This window comes from Mus musculus, chromosome 5 (genome assembly GCF_000001635.26).
Source record: "Mus musculus strain C57BL/6J chromosome 5, GRCm38.p6 C57BL/6J".
Taxonomy (NCBI): domain Eukaryota; kingdom Metazoa; phylum Chordata; class Mammalia; order Rodentia; family Muridae; genus Mus; species Mus musculus.
In genome coordinates, this window is record NC_000071.6 from 94061639 (window position 1) to 94081538 (window position 19900).

At 42.5% G+C, this 19900-nt stretch overlaps 2 protein-coding genes across 2 annotated transcripts in view; one reads left to right on the forward strand and one right to left on the reverse strand.

Annotated features, from left to right (window-relative positions):
* Gm6351 (predicted gene 6351) overlaps window positions 1-19404 on the forward strand; it is a 60471-nt gene extending 41067 nt beyond the window's left edge. Inside the window, exons 5-7 of the mRNA XM_030255005.1 lie at window positions 16536-16850; window positions 17316-17906; window positions 18730-19404. Of these exons, the coding sequence (XP_030110865.1) occupies window positions 16564-16850; window positions 17316-17906; window positions 18730-19297 (1446 nt within the window). The 5' untranslated portion in view covers window positions 16536-16563 and the 3' untranslated portion in view covers window positions 19298-19404. The remainder of the gene's footprint in view (window positions 1-16535; window positions 16851-17315; window positions 17907-18729) is intronic.
* On the reverse strand, window positions 4816-8907 carry Pramel37 (PRAME like 37). Its single transcript, NM_198667.2, has 4 exons — window positions 8834-8907; window positions 7373-7686; window positions 6328-6918; window positions 4816-5430 (listed from the first exon to the last, which is right to left on the reverse strand). Exons 2-4 carry the CDS (start codon window positions 7657-7659, stop codon window positions 4863-4865), a joined length of 1446 nt encoding a protein of 481 aa, NP_941069.1. The 5' UTR covers window positions 7660-7686; window positions 8834-8907; the 3' UTR covers window positions 4816-4862.
* Window positions 19405-19900: the final 496 nt, after the last annotated feature.

Below are 19900 nucleotides of genomic sequence, written 5' to 3' on the forward strand. Positions count from 1 at the left end.
ATCCTCGATCTTGTCAATGTTTCTCTACTTTAAGAGTACAATTCTTTTGTAGTAAGATATGATGATGATTTTTGGATGTCCTCAGTTTCTGTAGCTAAGTCTCCCTTTTCATTTCTTATTTTGTTCATTTGGATTCTTTCTCTATAGCCTTTAGTTAGTTTGGCTAAGGGTTTATCCATTTTATTGATTTTTCTCAGTCAGCTCTTGGTTTTGTTGACTCTTCATATCATGCATTTTGTTTCTTTTTTTATTCTTGGATATTTTATTTGTTTACATTTTGTCTTAGTCAGGGTTTCTATTCCTGCACAAACATCAGGACCAAGAAGCAAGTTGGGGAGGAAAGGGTTTATTTGGCTTACACTTCCATGCTGCTGTTCATCACCAAGGAAGTCAGGACTGGAACTCAGGCAGGTCAGGGAGCAGGAGCTGATGCAGAGGCCATGGAGGGATGTTCCTTACTAGCTTGCCTCCTCTGGCTTGCTCAGCTTGCTCTCTTATAGAATCCAAGACAGCCAGCCCAGAGATGGTCCCACCTACAAGGGGCCCTTCCCCCTTGATCACTAATTGAGAAAATGCCTTACAGTTGTATCTCATGGAGGCATTTCCTCAACTGAAGCTCCTTTCTCTGTGGTAACTCCAGCTGTGTCAAGTTGACACAAAACTAGACAGTACAATTGATCCCTTGTCAACTTGACACACAAACACATCACTAGTAAGCCTCAACCCTTACATTCTTATTCATCCCCAAGATCTAAATAACTTTAAAAGTCCCACAGTCTTTACATATTCTTAAATTTTCAATCTCTTTAAAATATCCATCTCTTTTAAAATCCAAAGTCTTTTTACAATTAAAAGTCTCTTAACTGTGGGCTCCACTAAAACAGTTTCTTCCTTCAAGAGGGAAAATATCAGGGCACAGTCACAATCAAAAGCAAAAGTCAATCTCCAACCATCCAATGTCTGGGATCCAACTCACGATCTTCTGGGCTCCTCCAAGGGCTTGGGTCACTTCTCCAGCCATGCCCCTTGTAGCACACGCGTAGTCCTCTAGGCTCCAGATGCCTGTACTCCACTGCTGCTGCTGCTCTTGGTGATCATCTCATGGTACTGGCATCTCCAAAAGGCTGCATGACCCCTTCAGTCCTGGGCCGTCAATTGCAACTGAGGCTGCACCTTCACCAATGGCCTTCCATGGCCTCTCACAGTGCCAAACCTCAGCTGCTTTGCGTGACCCCTTCATGCCTTCAAAACCAGTACCACCTGTGTGACACTTACATATTACCAAGACCCACTGCAGCAGGAGTACAACCTTGGCCATCTCTGGAACACAGCCTCTTTGTGCTTTCAGAAAACACTTCCCAGAAGATGTCACCTCAATGATGCTGGTCTCTTCTTAATCACCGCTAATTTCTTAGCTCCAGCTAACCAGCATCAATAGTCCCAGTAATGCAAAGTTTTTGCTTTGGTAGTTCTGGTATCTTGTTAATCACAGCTGATTCTTCAGCCCCAGCTAACCAGAACTACAGAATCTTCACAATCAAAACAGCAATGGCCCTGAAAAGAGTCTTTAATTTTCCCTCTGAAATTTCACAAACCAGACCTCCATCTTCTGCAGTGTTCTCAACATTATCTTCCAAACTCCTACACAACATCCGACAGAGATTTAACAACGGATGGATCTTCAAGCCCAAAGTTCCAAAGTCCTTCCACAGTCCTCCCCAAAACATGGTCAGGTTGTCACAGGAATACCCCACTCCTGGTACCAATTTGTCTTAGTCAGGGTTTCTATTCCTGCACAAACATCATGACCAAGAAGCAAGATGGGGAGGAAAGGGTTTATTTGGCTTACACTTCCATACTGCTGTTCATCACCAAGGAAGCCAGTAAAGAACATCCCTCCATGGCCTCTGCATCAGGTCCTGCTTCCTGACCTGCTTGAGTTCCAGTCCTGGCTTCCTTGGTGATGAACAGCAGTATGGAAGTGTAAGCCAAATAAACCCTTTCCTCCCCATCTTGCTTCTTGGTCATGATGTTTGTGCAGGAATAGAAACCCTGACTAAGACACATTTCAAAAGTTTTTTTTTTCCTTTCCAGGTCTCCCCTTTGGGACCCTCCTTTCCCATTACCCCTCCTCCTGCCTCTATAAGGGTGCTTCCCCACCCACACAGAGCCTGGGTGCTCTGGGTCAATATCTTAGAAATGATATGTCCTAATCTACTTTCCATACATATTTCTTTATTTTTGAGTCAGTCTGACGTAGACTAACCTAGCCTGCAGCCAATTATGAAGCTAAGGCTAGCTTGAATATTTACCCTGATGCTACCACCCCTGAATCCTGAGACTGGAACTGTGGACCACCAAACCAGCAGTGAGATCAGTTTCTGTGGAACTGCATTCTTTTTGTTTGTTTGATTGTTTGTTTGTTTGTTTTTGTTTTTGTTTTGTTTTTCGAGACAGGGTTTCTCTGCATAGCCCTAGCTGTTTTGGAACTTACTTTGTAGACCAGACTGGCCTCGAACTCAGAAATCTGCCTGTCTCTGCCTCCCGAGTGCTGAGATTAAAGGCATGTGCCACCACGCCTGACATGGAACTGCATTCTTTTAAGGAGAAATTGGAGAGTACAACGCACCTTTGATACTGCAAGTTACTGATTGAAATGAGAGGTCTAAATTCAAAGCCATTGAAAACCTTGCTGGAGACTGGGCTTGATATATTGCCCTCTTGCCTTCACATGGAAAGAAGAGGGAGGAGTATCAGGAGTACACAGCTGTCTTACTGCAGAGGCAGCTCATACATGACAGCCTGTGTCAACAGCAACAAAGAGCCCAAAGAAGCTAGTAGAGAGACTGATTCCCTGGATGAAGTCACTGTCTGGTCTCTCAGACACTGAGTGCTCTACTAACCTGGTTCCATGTGTCCACACCTTGACCAAATGGGCAAGCACCAATCCCATGTCTACAGGCTGTCTCTAAGATAGGCACATGGCCCAAGATGACACCAAATATTTTTCTTTCCTCATATAAAGACATTTGAGGCGTTGTTTTTAAATGATGTTTATTGGTATGAGAAGATGAGGCAGGAGATTTGTAAATTTGACCAAACATGATCTGAAGAATCAATGGCCCCAGAAAAATATTTCTGAGGGATTGCAAATCCTCTTAGGTAGACAAAATTATCAGCCAGGATAGGCTACAAAGTAAGACCCTCTGGAAGTAAAGCATCTTACAGAAATGAACAACTGGATGAGTTGATCAAAATCAACCTGAGATGTACCTCAGTGGTTCTATGCTTGCTTGGCATGGATGATGTCTTGGGGCTCCATCTCACATATTGTGAAAATAATTTGAAAATTTCAAACTTCATCTTTCATCTCAGTGACTAAATACCACCATAGCTCAAGTCTAGTTACTGGTCTTTCTCTTTCCACCATGGGTAAACTAAGGGTATCACGAATTGCTATAGGCCAAGTACTTGGAGGTATAGAATAACAATGAATCAAAAGTTTATTTCACATACTGAAAATATTTGGAATTACCTTGAAATTTTCATTCTCAATTTTTTTTTATTCATTTGTTTGGTGTGTGTATGTGCACGTTAATGTATTTGTGTATTGTAGATTCTTTAGAGAGAAACTCACCATATAGAACTGTTGAGCAATACTAAGGGTCCCAACCACTGTCTTGAAAAGGACTGGCAGGCAAATACACAGATATTGTTCTAGGACAAACTCCTAGTATTCTTTCACCCTTCTAAGGTGCAGGCTTCAAACCAGAGAACAGAACAAACTGGGCTACTGGTCCCCAATTAAGCTCAATGAAAACACCTGAAACTTCACACATTCTCTTCACACTATGGTAGAGGGGAATACCATTGGAGGCACACAAAACTCTGGGAACTGCTACTGACCAATATCATTTTAATCAATTACTTCATTTTCTGAAACCTGTGTGAAATGGTGTGACTTTCTCTAAGATGTTCTCAATTTTGTGTATATGCAGATTTATTGTACATATGGTGCTTGTAAATGCTAGGATCCACAGATGTCTGAAGAAATGAGATTAACACTTGAAGCCTGAGTTACTGCTGTAGGCATCTGATGATAGTTCTGAAATCAAAATCTGCCCTCTTCTAAAGCAACATGTACTATTAAACATGGCTCATTGCCTTTTTGGGCTCATGAGCTTTTGTTTGTTGATTTGTTTATTTTTCTGAAGAGCATGAAAGGAATTTTCTGTGAGCAAACTTCCAGCAGGTTCATAGGTTCCAAGCAACAAGGCCTGTGAAGTTGACAGGCAGACAGGGAGACGGGGTGAGGGGAAGGAAGGAAAAAGGAGTGTGAGAGACACAGAGATTGGGTTTATGAATTTTTTTTTACCACCGGCCAACCTAGATATCCATATGTGAACCACCTTAGCTGATAACTTTATCCACCTATCCCAGATTTTGAATCATGACATGCTAGCATCCATGTGTTCATTTTGACTCTCTCCAGAGGACATTTGCTCAAAATGCTTAAAGTTAGATATTTTATTCTACTCAGACATCAGGAATAACATCTAAAAAAGCACCCATGTTCTATTTATTCAATTATATATTACAGTGAAGAACAAAAAGTTTACAAGTCCATGACAAAGGATCTAGTTAATCTGTCCTGGCAGAGTCAATTCAAAACATCCAAGTTGCCTTTGTCAGTCCACAAGTCTGCTCCCCATGTCAAGCTTAGCCTCCAAGATCCCAATTATTGCACATCCTTTCCTTTCCAAGTATCTTTACATTGCCTGAAGTCAGTCTCTGAGCACCCCAGATGAGAGATGTGTCTCAAGACTGTCATTTATTCACATGCAGAAGTTCTGAATCCATGTTCACCGCCAGCAAAAACAAAGTCTGGCTCTCTTGCCATAGACACAGCACTCACCACATTTGTGGCATATACGTGTAGCAAAAGAGAGGCTCTTGGGCTGCCTTATTGCCCTTAGTGTATCCATGAGTTCCTGACAAAGTTGGGCAAATCTTTCTACAGAGACATGTCCCAACTCATTATAGCACTCCAGAGAGGCAGGGTACTGTTCCACATTCATCTTGTTCCAGTTGGCTGTGTGCTGTAAAAGGTCCTTCAGGATGGGCATGGAGAAGTCATTGTTGTAAAAGTTGACCTTGGTGAGCTGAGAGCATTGTATGAAGGAAGGTAGGAGTGCATTGAGCTGAGAGTCCTTCAGCTTACATCCCTGCAAATTCAGAGTCTCAAGAGTTTTTACCACTTTCTCTAAGAGACCTCTCAGAGGCATCACATCCAAAACCTGTAAGACCACGCCTTTCATCTCCAGATGATTTAGCTGAAAGAGACTCTGACAGCAAGAGAAGGAATCCAAGTCTGACTGTGAAATTTGGTAGTGAGTGATGGAGAGGGACCCCAAGGGTGTCATCAAGCACCTAGGAATAAGTGAGACCAGATGGTTAGTTCTGGCAAGTGGTGATGGAGAGCGTGGAATGCAGTTTACACAGTTGTAGAAGGGACCAGGTGACCCAAGGTCACCCACACTTAATCTGCTGGCTTCAGTCCCACACAGAAAACCAGTTTAGCCCATAAGACACATAGAGGAAGTTCTGTGACAAAAGAGTCCTGACAGGATCTAGGGACATTACATGTGGGCTCATTCAAAGCTGCATTTCATCCAAGTTTCTGAACAGTCACTCTTGCTATCCCTTACAGTTCCACACAATCCCTCATATCCCTTGTACTCCACAGTACTGGGGCTCCAAACCATGGGAAAGTAGGGGAAGATATTAGGCTGTTCCCACAGATCTTAGCACAGAGCTAACCTCCTCACTTTGATGGTCTCCCCCAGCTCCTAACTACAACCTTAACTCTCTGTTCCCTTCTGATCATTTTTGTTTGTTTGGTTGTTTGATTATTTTGTTCCTTTTCTCTAGACAGGATTTCTCTGTATAGCCGGGCTGTCCTAGAACTCACTCTGTAGACCATGCTGGCCTCTAACTCAGAAATCCACCTGCCTCTGCCTCCCAAGTGCTAAGATTAAAGGCATGTGCCACCACTGGCCAGCGCTTCTGATCATTTTGTTGGCTGTGACTCCAAGAAGAATTACAGTCTCTTCTGATCAGATCTGTGCTACTCCTTACCTCCCTTCAGTCTTTTGCTTCAGGAGTAATTATTTGAGACTTTGAATCAATACACATAACGGCCATATTCTAAAAGGTCCCTAAAATTTGTTCCAGGTGGCTGACTGTCAGGCATTGTACATGAATAATCCTTAAAACGGACAAGAAAAAATGCTCTGCTAGGTAACTCAGATCTCCATCCTTGCTTACCTGAAGACCTGACTCATGTGGTCTGTGAGAAAGTGGACACCTTGCATGGAGAGATGCTGGAGACAATTGAATTTGGAGAAGATAGAAACGAACTCCTTGACACACTTATCTTCTCTGTCTCCTGTCCTATTGGCAATCTTGAAGACATTCTTATAGAGGGGTGCCAGGAGAAGTTTGCGAAGATTTCTCATCTGCCATAAGCAGGGAGCAAAACGGGCCAGATTGAACACATTCCACTCAGTGTTCAGTTCGAATTCCTCGATGTGCTCTGGATGAAAGACATTCAAAATCTCTAAGACAAAGTCCACGGGCATAGCCCAGATCTTCATGTTTATACAGCACAAATGTAGGGAGTCCTTTCTCTGCTGGGCCCACTTCAAGAAGTATGCTTGTGTTTCATCATGGCGGGGCCTGAGGCACAGGTCTGCTACCACCTTCAGCTGCCTCCTCCTTGCATATCTGCGAAGGACCTTCACTACTGTAGGCTTCTCATCCAAGGGCTCTGAAGAACAGCTACCATCCTCTGCACCAGCCCATATGTCCCAGAAGGCATGGTGCACATTCCTCAGGTCCAGAACCTGAAGTTTTCCCCTGTCGGGAGTGAAACATGTCAAATGTCAGCAGACATGACTACCCACAGTCAGCTTTGACTACCTGACTCTAAACTCAAGTCTCCCCAACTTTGGTAAGGTATAATTTCTTGAAACAGAGTGCAATGTGCACACAAGCATGCTACAGAATCTTTCCCTGAGCTGCATGTGTAGACCTGACCACTTTCCTTCCACTAAGGTACTCTTTATTTCTCCTTAGTCCCATTAATAGTGGTTGTGGGAAAACCAGGAATAAGCTCATTCTAGAGGCTACTTAGAGTAAGCTGTAATCCACTGACAACTGTCAGTTACAACTGTCCTTAGTCCAAGAAGACAATAGCTTCAAGGTTCCTGCACCACTGTCTGATGATCCCATCAGAAGCCATTCTCCCTGACCCCACAATCTCTACTGTGTACCCAAATGATCCCTTATAGACGACTTGATTATCACGCACCTGGGGTGAGATTCTCTTGTCAGTTGCATGTCTATTCCATCTAGCACAGCCTGCAAGGTCTCCAGGTTAGGTGACTTCATCAAAGCCCCCACAGGGAGACAGGGAAAAGTCCAGGCTGCCATGATTGCCTTCATGAGCTTCTTAAGTCTGCCAGCAAAGGCCCTCTGGAACAGTGCTGGGAAGAGCAGAAAAGGCACCTCCTCCAGACAGGACAAGGCCAAAGCCTCATCTCTCAGCAGAGCCTTCAATGTCAGATTCTGGAGAGTGGACAGAGTCTGAACACTCATCCTCTTCAGTCTCCAGTCAGAAGGCTCCTTGGGAAGGATTCAGAAAAAAATATACTTTCAAGACAAAGTTTGTAAAACTTCCTCACCATTACATCAACCACTAATCTTCAGAGTTACTACTCTGACAGTGACAGAGAAATCAATTTACCTCTTCAACCTAAACTGGTGGTGGAAAGACAGACTCCCACAACCGGGGTCTTTCTAAAAACCAAATGAGCACATAATTTTCAAATCAAAATACTTTTTGTGTGACCCTTTCTCAAAAACATTCTTAAAAAAAAATTCCAGGGGCTGGTGAGATGGCTCAGTGGGTAAGAGCACCCGACTGCTATTCCGAAGGTCCAGAGTTCAAATCCCAGAAACAACATGGTGGCTCACAACCATCCGTAACAAGATCTGACTCCCTCTTCTGGTGTGTCTGAAGACAGCTACAGTGTACTTACATAAAATAATAAAAAAAAATTCCAAAATCAAACAAAACCAACCGACTGACCAACCAACCAAAAAAACAAACATACATCTTTGTGATGCAGATCAATATTAATTCCCAGTAAGCAGAATGACTTCAGTGCATTTCTACAATTTTTAGGGTTTCCTGGGTCTGGTAAGCAGATCATGTACACAGAAGAAAGCTATGTGGAAAAGATGAAACACAAAGCCTAAGGCAATACATATGCATAACTCAAAAGTTTCACTCGAGCAATTGGGCATTGAAGAAAACCAAAGATACATGGTGTACAGGTCTACAGTGTGACCCAGAGCCTGTCTCTCTCTCTCTCTCTCACACACACACACCACACACACACACAAACACACACACACACACACACACACACACACACACACACACACACACACACACACAAATTCAGTGAAGAGGAAACCTGAAGGAACAGGTTAGTCAGAATGATCTGCTTTCCAGCTTCCCAGGAGCCACATGGCCAGTTCTAAGAGAGTTTGAACAAGATACAGAATACTTGTCTCAAAAATTTTATGAAACACACTAATGAACTATGCAAGCTATAGAAATATATCAGTGATGCTACAGAAATATATCGGTGATGAGGCTAAAAATTCAATTGGAATGAAACCCAAGGTCTTCAACCTGTTCCTCTAAAGAAGTCTAAACTTCTCTACATCAAACTGCATTACCCAAGGAAAAACCAGTACATACCAGTTGAGCACTGCAGATAGGTCTCCAAGTCCCAGCTGCACCAGGCAGTTATCAGGCTGCAGGTCTCTGAGTGTGTTCTCTGGATCAACTGGAGCCTTTATATACCTCTGTGCTAACCCCTCCCTATTTTAGCCACACCCTCCAACCAAAACTGGAATTGGATTTCCTGGTTTAATCTCCACCCTTCAAATTCCAGATCAAAGATCTAATCATTTCATCGGTTAAATCAGAAGGACTTGTATTCACATACTCTCCACTCTTCCTCACCCCCCCAAAAGGTTTCATGGATAAATATGAACATTCCACTTGTTAATTAACCATATAACATCAAGTTTTTTTATTTGTTTTTTCATTTACTTAAGGTTTACTTAGTTTTCAATTTGTTCCATGGGTCTTGTCATGCTCAGAAGCCAAGGGTGTTTTAGAAGTCTAATTCTAGAAATTCTTCTGCCTCAGAATCCTTCCTATTGCTAGGATTACTGTTATGAATAAACACATCTGGTTGGATTTCATTCATGGGACCAGAGTCATTTTTAGTTTTCATCAGCTAAGGGTTTAATCTGTTATTGATCAGAGACATACCATAATTCAAAGGTATTCTTTTTAGCTGGATTTGGGACAGAATACAGAGTCAGAGTTAGGAATAGGTACTGGAGCTCAAGGGCTGAAGTGGATGTTCTGTCAGTAAACTGCAGCAGCAGCCACACAAAAGGTAGGGCAGGAGCAAGGCTTGATTCCATTACTATAGTGGCCAGGGTGTTGTGTGTGTACTCAGTTGGTAGGGAGCTACCCAGCATTCAAAGATTCCTCTCTAAAACTCTCTGTGCAACAGACAAGATGGGGCATGCTGGTAAGCTCAAAATTGGAAGTGGGAGGTAGGAGGCTCATTTTAATGTCATCTTCAGCCAAACTGTAAGCTGAAGTATAGTCTGATCCCTAAAAGACAAGGGAAATGGTGCCCTTGGCTGCTCAGGCAACTTAGATTATGACAAGTAGGATCAGCCTAACAACATTCCTCAGGGATGTGGGTCTTGGGCTGGAGACTTGGCTTAGAAAGAAGGAACCTGTCAACCTTCTATTCCTATCATCTACATGGTGGCTTGAAATGATCTGTGACTCCAGTTCCAGCAGTTGTGAAACTGCGTTCTGACCTTCTAGGGGAGCAGCCATGAGAGGGCTGCCCATTCATAGTTGTAGGCAAAGCACCCCTACACATAGAACAAATCTTACTAAAACCATACATTTATACTGAGAATGGGAGCATACACATTGATTCCCTCCCCTCAGGAGTCAAAGTTTGACTGATTCAGGGAGTTCAGAGCTACCCTTATCTTAATAACTAATCCCCAACCAGTGAAATCTATGGAGTGAGGATCTTTCACAAAATTAAACCAGAGCTGGGCAGGGTGGCACAGGGCATAAATCCCAGCACTACAGTCAGAGGCAGGAGCATCTTTGATTTCGAGGCCAGACTGCTCCTCAGAGTGGCTTATGGGACATTTAGGGCTTTTAAACAAAGAGACCCTGTCTAAAAACAACAAAACAAACACACAAACAAGATGAAATTTCCCAGATGGTGCAGGTGCAGACTTAAAACCCAGGATTAGGTAGGTAGACACAGGAGAAGCTCTGAGGTCAAGGTTAATCTAGTATACAACGTGAGTTCAGGAAGAACCAGAGATGGGTAAACTGACCAACCCTGTCAAAAATCAGTCAAACAAACAAACAGACAGAGAGACAAAAACCAAACAAAAAAGTACCCAAAACACAAAATAAAATTCTTAAATTAACTTCAAGGGAGCTTAAGAGCCAGTGAGTTGGCTCAGAGGGGAACGGCACTTGCTGTCAAGCCTGAGTTCAGTAGTGGTAACCACAGCTGTACTGACATAGACCACTTCAGTTTACAGTCCACCCACTCTACATGCACACTCCCTAGCTGATCCACCAATTTACAAATGAACTAAGACAGTCAGCATGTACAGAAGAGCAGGAGAGCTATCAAGGGTGGTGGTGCAAGTTTCAGTGGACTGATGAAGGATGACCCCCAAACTACATAATGTAATTCTGTGTCTCCCATTCAAATACCAACAATGGGAGCTGGGTGTTTGATTGGCAGCTCAGCCTCTTGTTCTGGCTTCATGAATTAAAATATCTGCAGTAAAACTCCTTGGGTCAAGAAAAAAAGGCTTTCTCCAAATGCTAATGAGATCTCCTTGGAAAAGAAAGAAGAAATCCAAAGTAGAAAGAAAGATTTTCAGAGTAAAATGGGACCAAGAGAAAGGAGACTTTGAGCTGGATGGGGCTCATGACCAGGGAATTCTGGAGCCTAGGGGCATTGACCTTGCCGAGTTAATAGGCACTACAGTTTTTAATGAAAGAGCCACAAGTACCACTGTCTAGAGATAAAGACAATGACCCGCCTTTTCATTGGATATTTTCTTTATTTACATTTTCAAATGTTAGCCCCTTTCCTGGTTTCCCCTGTGAAAAACACCCTTCCCCTATGCCCTCCCCCTCCCCCTGCTTACCAATCCACCCACTCCTGCTTCCTGGCCCTGCCATTTCCCCACACTGGGGCATACAGATAAGTGGATATTAGTCCAGAAGACCAGAAGCTCAGAATAGCCAAGATAAAATTAACAAACCACATGGAACTCAAGAAGAAGGAAGACCAAAGTGTGGATCTTTTATCTATCTTAAAGGGGGTGGACAAAAGGGGGAACATGGAAGGAGATACAGACTCAAAGTGTGGAGTAGAGACTGAATAAACGACCATCTAGAGACTGGCTCACCTGGTGATCCATCCCATTTACAGTCACCAAACTCAGACACTGATGTGTACACACTTTTTCAGCATGCATGAACAATGTCACACCTCAGAGTTGGAATGGAGGCTTTGTATACATACCCAATGGTGGGCAAAAGCTTTCTTCAGGTCCAGGCTTTGTGCTCAATGGGAGACAATAGATCCCTGATCATATTATATTGCAATAACTTTTTTTCTAGAGATTTTCTGAAATTGACCTGTGTTCCTCTGAGCAGCTTGTCCAGGCTGTCCTTGGGGAATTTCATGCACAGTAGAATCTGTTGTTTGGGTAGTATTGTTGCACCAAGGTTCAAGGAGCCCTGTCCTGGTGAGGTTGACCTTCTGTTCCATGCTCATCAGAGTAGAAGAATGGAAAGTCTCAAAGTTTTTATTGATCTGGTTTGTTTCTTGTTTGTTTGTGGGGGGTCTGGGGGGTATTTTTTACATCTGTCTTTGTTTGAGGGTTTCCTCTGGACCTGACTGTGGCTGAGATCCTGTTACTAAGCACTATTCTCTGTTTGGCCATGAAACTTCTAACCCCCTTGCTATTCAGGTGCCCAGAACTTTTATTCTGGTAGCTTGGTGCTCTCTACCACCTACGCAGATAAAGCAGATGCTTCAACAACCGTGCCTATAGTATTTAGCCATTCACATCTTCCTAGCACACACTATTCCTTTCTTTTTTCACCTCTGAGCCACACCAGTAGGACCTGGGAAGGAACATTGTGAGGGTCACACCAACACCTGTTTGTTGCCCAAAGCTATGAGCAACCATTTTCTTCCTTGACTGACAATTGAATTTAACAGGCAAAATCCAGAGACTACAGGCTCAAAATCCAAAGGAACTGATGATCTTGGCCTCTCCCATTGATTTTCTCCAGAAATGTGGCTGTCACAGGACAATGGTAACATCTAGCCTTGATCCTCAACCTTTGCATATCTTGAAAATCTCTACCAGATGTGCCTAGAGAGTAACCTCAGGGGTCATTCCAGAATTGCTTCTTCCAGGGAGAGAGCATCAATGACACTGGTTCCTATGAAAGTACAGAATATAGATCAGTTTCCTTCCAGTCCAGTGTACACAATGAAAAGGCTTGCTAGCTACAAGTCTTGGAACAACTTCTCTTGGGGCACTTTCCTCAAGATTGGGTCTCATTCAAGGAGCCACTGGCCTTCTCCATGTTGTGGGTTCTCTCATGATCAAGAGTTCTATAGCTCCCAATTTTCAAGCTTCCAAAACTGAACTATCTCACTTATCAAGTCTGGATACTGAGATCCTTTCCTGTAATGAACCCCCATGCTATTCGTTATGGCTGCCTAGGTGAAATAGTCCTCATCTATAACCCTGTCTACACGCAAATTAAAGAAGATACTATCTCTGCCTCTTTGTGTAGTATGAGCCTTCAGCCTGTCTAGTTCCTATCTCAGTGGCATTATCTGTAGACAATGTGCTAAGCTGGCACTCCTTCATGTTAATCAGATATGGGATAAAGAGATAGTTCAGGAGTTAGGAGCATGGGGGAAAAAAACACAGGAGCTGACACACAAAAGCTAGGATATGTACCTGAGGTATCTGTTAGAGAAGCCAGTGCTCTAACTACTCAGTCATATCTCCCTCCCCTTTTCTTTGCGTCTCCCTTACTGAAATATTTTTTTTTCATACAACGTGTTATGATTATGGTTTCAACTCCCCCAACTCCTCTGAGGTCATTCCCACATTATTTTCCATCTCAATCCACACCCTTTGTATCTCTCCTGAGAAAAGAAACAGGCACTTAAAGAATCCAGAAACATGTGTGGCAGAACACAAGTGTACTGCCAGGACAGGGGAGGAAGAGGCAGGACCACCTCCAGACTGGCCTAGCAAGTGAGGTACAGAACAGTTTAACATACAATGAGACCCTGCTTGAAAAACAAACAGAGAAATGAACAAATAAACAAAAAGAGCAACAGAAAATCAAAAGAAAAGAAGAACACACAACTTGGAACAGGACAAAATAAATAAGCCAACAGAAAAAGAGAGCCAATCCCACCCCATCAAAAAAATAAAGTAGAATCATCAACAACAACAGCAAAAAAAAATCCCAAAGAAATACAGAATACATTCAAAGACACAGAAATCCCAGAAAAACAGAAAGAAAGAATTTATAATCTAAAAGCAGAACAATATAAATAAACAAAAGTGTATAACACAACTTTCTAACACTCAGATCTGCTAAATTGTCTTTGAGTTTGTTTTGTTTCCCTCCTACAACTGGTTAATTAGTCTTCTTTTAAGAGTAGGATTTGCATCCAACAGAAAATTTCCATTTAACTCCAGGCAGTGGTGGTGCACATCTTTAATACCAGCATTTGGGAGGCAGAGGCAGGCGGATTTCTGAGTTCAAGGCCAGCCTGGTCTACAAAGTGAATTCCAGGACAGCCTGGCCTACACAGAAAAACCCTGACTCAAAAAACCAAAAAAAAAAAAAAAAAAAATTCCATTTAACAAGTTTAGTGTTTCATTTGGAAGACTTTACTTTATAGATTGGAGACAGCTTCTGGGTTCCAAATGGGAGCTTCTCTCAATACTGTCAAGTGGTACAAATTTGTGCATGCCCTGTGCCCGCTGCTTCAAGCTCTCTAAATTCATATGTGCATCAGTTCTTCTGTGTTTTAGAAGGCCTTAAGGTATCTTCAGTAGAACGATGGCTACTATGAACATAGTCAAGCAAGTATCTTTGTGGCATTGTGGGTCCTCTTTGGCTTTCTGTCTGTGAGTGGTAAAGCTGGGTCTACAAGGTAGATTGAATCTCAGTTATTTGAGAAACTGCCAGATTGATCTTACAAGTGGTTGTGCAAGTTTGCACTCTCTTCAACAATAGAGATGTGTTCCTCTTGTTCCATAACCTTCCCACATGAGCTGTGAAATGAGGTTGAGAGCTCTGATTCAATCACTGAAAAGGTTGCATGTTACAAATACGATTAAAAGGGTGGAGTTTAATAATTTACTCCAATTCCAGTTTGGGATTGGTGGGTGTGGCTACAAAAGGGAGTGGTGAGCAGAGAGGTATATAAAGGCTTCACTGGAGCCAGAGAACACATTCAGAGAACTGCAGCCTGAATAACCGTCTTGTTTGACCAGCACTCAGAGACCAGTCTACAGTGTTCAGAACTAGGAGGTAATGATATTCCCCTTGGTCATGCGGTTTGATGTAGAGACATTTAGACTCCAAGTTAGGACAAAACATGTTAATTTTTTCTTCTTAGAGGAATACATTGAACACCTGGGATTTAATTTCAAATGAAGTTTTAGCTTCATCACAAACGTATATGTTAACCAGGTGATTTCATTATTATGGTTGATTTTCTATTTTGTTTAAGCTGTCCTACAAATGGCCATGTGGCATTGGGTAGGGTGAAAAGCAATAACCTTTTGACTCATAAGACTCCTCAGTATTAACATTACTAGTGTGTTCCCTCACATTTCCATTCACTCAAATGTTTGTGCTTGTTTTTGTGAGTCACTGGCTCACCTGGAGACCAGGGGACCATGTGTCTTTGAACACCTTTAACTCACAATAGCTTGAGTTACACTTGGAGTGTCTTAATGTCTCACTCAATGTCTTACATTAGGCTTTGCTTGATATCGCTTTCACACAGCTTTGATTTTTTTATATGGTCTGTATATGGGACCCAGAAAACCCTGAAAATTATAGGAACCCATTGTCATCATCATGCTTAGTGGATCAATATTGATCCAAGACACAGGGTGTTGTGTGTGTGTGTGTGTGTGTGTGTGTGTGTGTGTGTGTGTGTGTGTTTTTACTGCTTCCATGATTGTTGTGTGTTGCATTTTTGTTTTGGGTTTTTTTTTCTTTTTTCTTTTTCCTTTTTTTTTTTTTTGTTGATTATTTAATTACATTTGAATTGTTGTTCTTTTTCCCAGTCTTTTCTTTGGCAGCCGCTGACCATCATCTATCCACTTTGACTCTAAAACAATACTCCCTTACACACACACCCAGTCCCCAACAAGCCTCCACAGGACCAAGCATCTCCCTTCCCATGGATATCAGATAATTCAATCATCAGCTACATATTTATCCAGAGCCGTGGATGCACCCGTGTACAAACTTTGGGTGGTGGTTTCATCCGTCAGAGCTCTGAGGGGTCAAGTTAGTGGATATTGTTGTTATTCCTATGGGGCTTTAATCTCTTTCACCTCTTCTGTTCTTCCCTAAGCCTTCCATTGTGTTCCCCTGGCTCAGTCCAATGGTTGCCTATAAGTGTCTGCAATTGTCTTACATGCTGGCACAGCCTCTCAGAGAACAGCTATACCAGGCTCTTATCTGTAAGCACATCTTGGCACCAACTATAGTGTCGGGGATTAGTGTCTGCTGATGGGATTGATCCCAGGGTATGCAGTCTCTGGATGGTCTTTCCTTCAATCTCTGATTCATTTTTTGTCCAAGTTTTTCTTTAGATGGGAACAATTCTAAGTTAAAAATTTTGAGATGGGTGACTGGTCCCTTCCCTCACGTGGGGAACATGCCTATCCACTGAGGCTGGTCTCTTAAGGTTCTATCTCGCTTGTGCTGCACATGTTGTCTTGGGCCATCCACATTAAGTCCTGTGAGTCTTGTCAATTCAATATTACTTTCATTCTTTCTTTTTTTAAAGAGTGTGTCACAAACAAAATTTTTGATCCAAAAATTATATACCCATTTGGGTGATAGAGAGGCTGCCATGATGACAGTGTGGGCGACTGTCTTTCTATGACGTCTTAGGATGAAGAGGTAAATTGATGTCTTTACCATTGCATGAGCAGTAACTCAGAAGCTTAGTGGTTGATGTGATGGTGAGGAAGTTTTATAAATATTCTCTTAAACGTATATGCATTTCTGACTCCTTCCCCAGGATCCTTCTGATTGGAGACCTTAAGAAGATGAATGTTCATACCCCACCCACACTCCAGAAGCTGGCAATTCAGACTCTGGTGAGAGAGGAGGCTCTAGGCATGTCTGATCTGGAGGAGATGGCCCATGGACTCTTCCCAGCACTTTTCAAGGAGGCCATTGATGGCAGATATATCAAGCTCATAAAGGCATTGGTGATAGCCTGGCCTTTCCACTGTCTCCCTGTGGGGGCATTGATGAGGACTACTGACCTGGAAACATTGCAGGCTGTGCTAGATGGAGTAGACATTCGTCGAACCATAGGGTTTCACCCCAGGTAAGCAATTTCCAAGTCCTGTAGAAGGGAGCAGAAGGAGTACACATTAGACATTGTCAGGGAGATTAGATCTGTCATAAATGGATCAGATGCTTCTGATGGCATCATCAGGCAGGGATACAGGGTTCTTGACAGCTACTGTTTACTTGTACTGAGCACAGTTCGATATGGATTAACCTTGAATATGGACTAGAGTAAATGTGGCCTCACAGTGGAATGAGCCTATCCCTGACATTCCCACAAGAACTAATAATATAAGTAAGGAGAAGTAAAGTGTACCTTATTGAAAGAAAAGTATTCATGTGTACAGAAGCACAGGAAAGCTTCAGTAGCAAGCCTGAGTCCAACTTGGATATCAGGTCCTGAAAAAAAAATGTACACTTTAGCACAGAAGAGAGACGAGTTTAGATATATGTAGTAAAAGCTAATTCAGGGTCTGTCATCATTCTTATGTTTCACCTGCAGGAGGAAAAAACTACAGTATCTCGACCTGAGGAATGTGCACCATAGCTTCTGGAACATATGGACTGATTCAGAGGACAGTGACTATTCAGCAGAGATCTTGGATGAAAAGAAAGCCCTGCAGGTCCGTCCCAGATATGCACTGAGGCAGCGTCTGAAGGTCACAGTTGACCTGTGCATCAGGTCCTGCCTTGATGAAGCACAAACATGGTTCTTGAAGTGGGCCCAGGAGAGAAAGGGCTCCCTATATTTCTGCTGTACAAAGATGAAAATCTGGACTCTGCCAGTAAAAGCTCTCAGACATATCTTCCACATTTTTGATCCAGAGCACATCATGGAGTTAGAACTAAACACTGAATGGACTCTGTTAGAGTTGACACATTTTGCCCCCTATTTTGGGCAGATGAGAAATCTTTGCAAAGTATTCCTGGCACCCCTCCACAAAATCGACTTCCATTTACCCAATAGAACAAGAGTCACCGAAGTCAAGTGTATCAACAAGTTTGCTTCTCAGTTCTCCAAATTCAACTGTCTGCAGCATCTTTTCATGTTCTGCGTCCATTTTCTCAGATCCCAGATGAATCAGGTCCTAGGGTAAGCCATGATGGAGAGCTGGTTCAGCTATCAGAGCAAATCTGTCTCTCTTTTCTTAAGGGTTATGGGGACATGATGCCAACCAGTCACTAGGAACAAATATTTAGAGACTCCAAAGACTGGAAGTTATGTCTTGTTTCCATGAATACTCAGTTATACAAGGGAAATTTTACAAGATAAATCAGTATCTCAAATGAACACTCATGAAGTAGGAAAGTGATTTGAGGTAAAGAGTAGGTCAGATCTAGTAAGGATCAGTTGTATTTCTTCCTAGAATCATGGCCGCCCAATCAAATGGAAACTGAAGAGGAATGGAAGTGTGTAGTGAGAAGTCAGGGGACTCACAAGTACAGGGTAAACAGGAGCTATATGTTCAGATCTGTTAGAACAGCCTTCTATCATCACCCACTTCCCATGGGTTAAATGTTTTGAGCCCAGTAGTGCTGAATACATGGGGCAGGAGGTAGAGCTTGGGCTGTAAATGAGAGCAAGCATGACTGCAGAGGGAATGATAGAATGCAGATTCAGTGAACACACAGCAAATATTGAGATCCTGTCAGAATTCTATTGGGATGGGATTTCTTCTGTTGCTTTCTGGGATTAGGGGATGAACTGGTTTTCAGGTTTAGAGTGAGGCCAGGAGATAAATTAAGAGGTTGAAATGACTGAGCAGTTTCCAACAGAAAGCATCATAGATGATGTCCTTAATCACTTAGTAAAACTGATCTTGGGGCACCTGATTCCTGCTACCACTCTGTATATCCCTGCCAAACATCTACAAGCCCATTTGCCATAACTAACCATCTGTCTCCTTTACCTCTAGGTGCTTGATGACACCCTTGAAGACCTTCTCCATTACTTACTCCCTGATTTCACAGAGAGATTTGGATTCCTTTGCCTGCTGTCAGAGCCTCTTTCAGCTAAAACATCTGGAATTGAGAGGTGTGGTCTTACTGGATTTGGATCTTATGCCTCTGAGAGGTCTCCTCATGAAAGTGGCAGGCACTCTTGAGACTCTGGATTTGCAGGGGTGTAGGATGAAGGACTCCCAGCTCAGTGTCCTCCTACCTGCATTCAAACAATGCTCTCAGATCTCCAATATCAACTTCTACAACAATGAATTCTCCATGCCCTTCCTGAAGGACCTTTTGCAGCACACAGCCAACTGGAGCAAGATGAATGTGGAACAATACCCTGCCCCTCTGGAGTGCTATGATGAATTTGCTCAAGTCTCTGTAGAAAGATTTGTGCGACTTTGTCAGGATCTCATGGATACACTGAGGGCAATAAGGCAGCCCAAGAACACCTCCTTTGCTACAGATATCTGCCACACATGTGGGGAGCGCTGGGTCTTTGACCAGGTGGCCAACCTTTGTCGTTGCTGGCAGTAAAATGGGAACATTCTGGATTTGAATAAAAATAAGGTTTGGGACACATGTCTTACCAAAAAAAATGTATTTTCCATCTTCAGTTGTAATAAAAAGAACAGAGAAAAAAATCTCACTCAGCCTAGTCATTATACCCCCTTTCTGTAAACTATCAATAAAATAATTTGTTACTCTGTATTTATTGAAAACTTAGAACATGATTTCTTTGTTTAAACATCATTGTTATTGTCTGAATTGAATAAAGCATCTAAATTAAAAGACTACAACAATCACCCTCTGGAAAGAAGTAAAAAAGTACACATTGAAGCCAGGCATGTCAAAATTCACAATCTTGGGAAGGTGGATAAAGTTATCAGTTATGGTGGGAAATATATGAACTTCTAGGCTGGCCTAAAGTACAGAGGAAGAAAAAAAAATAAAGAACATACCTCTCTCAGACTCGTTCTTTCTGTCTTCCCTCACACCCTTTCTCCCTGTCTGAATGTCCAATTCCCTGAACTTGTTCCTTAAGACCAGTGAACTCACCTGATATTTTCCCACAATTAACATGCTTTCATATTCTTAAAACAAACAACATGTAGATTGAGAGAGACTCTTCACCAGTGA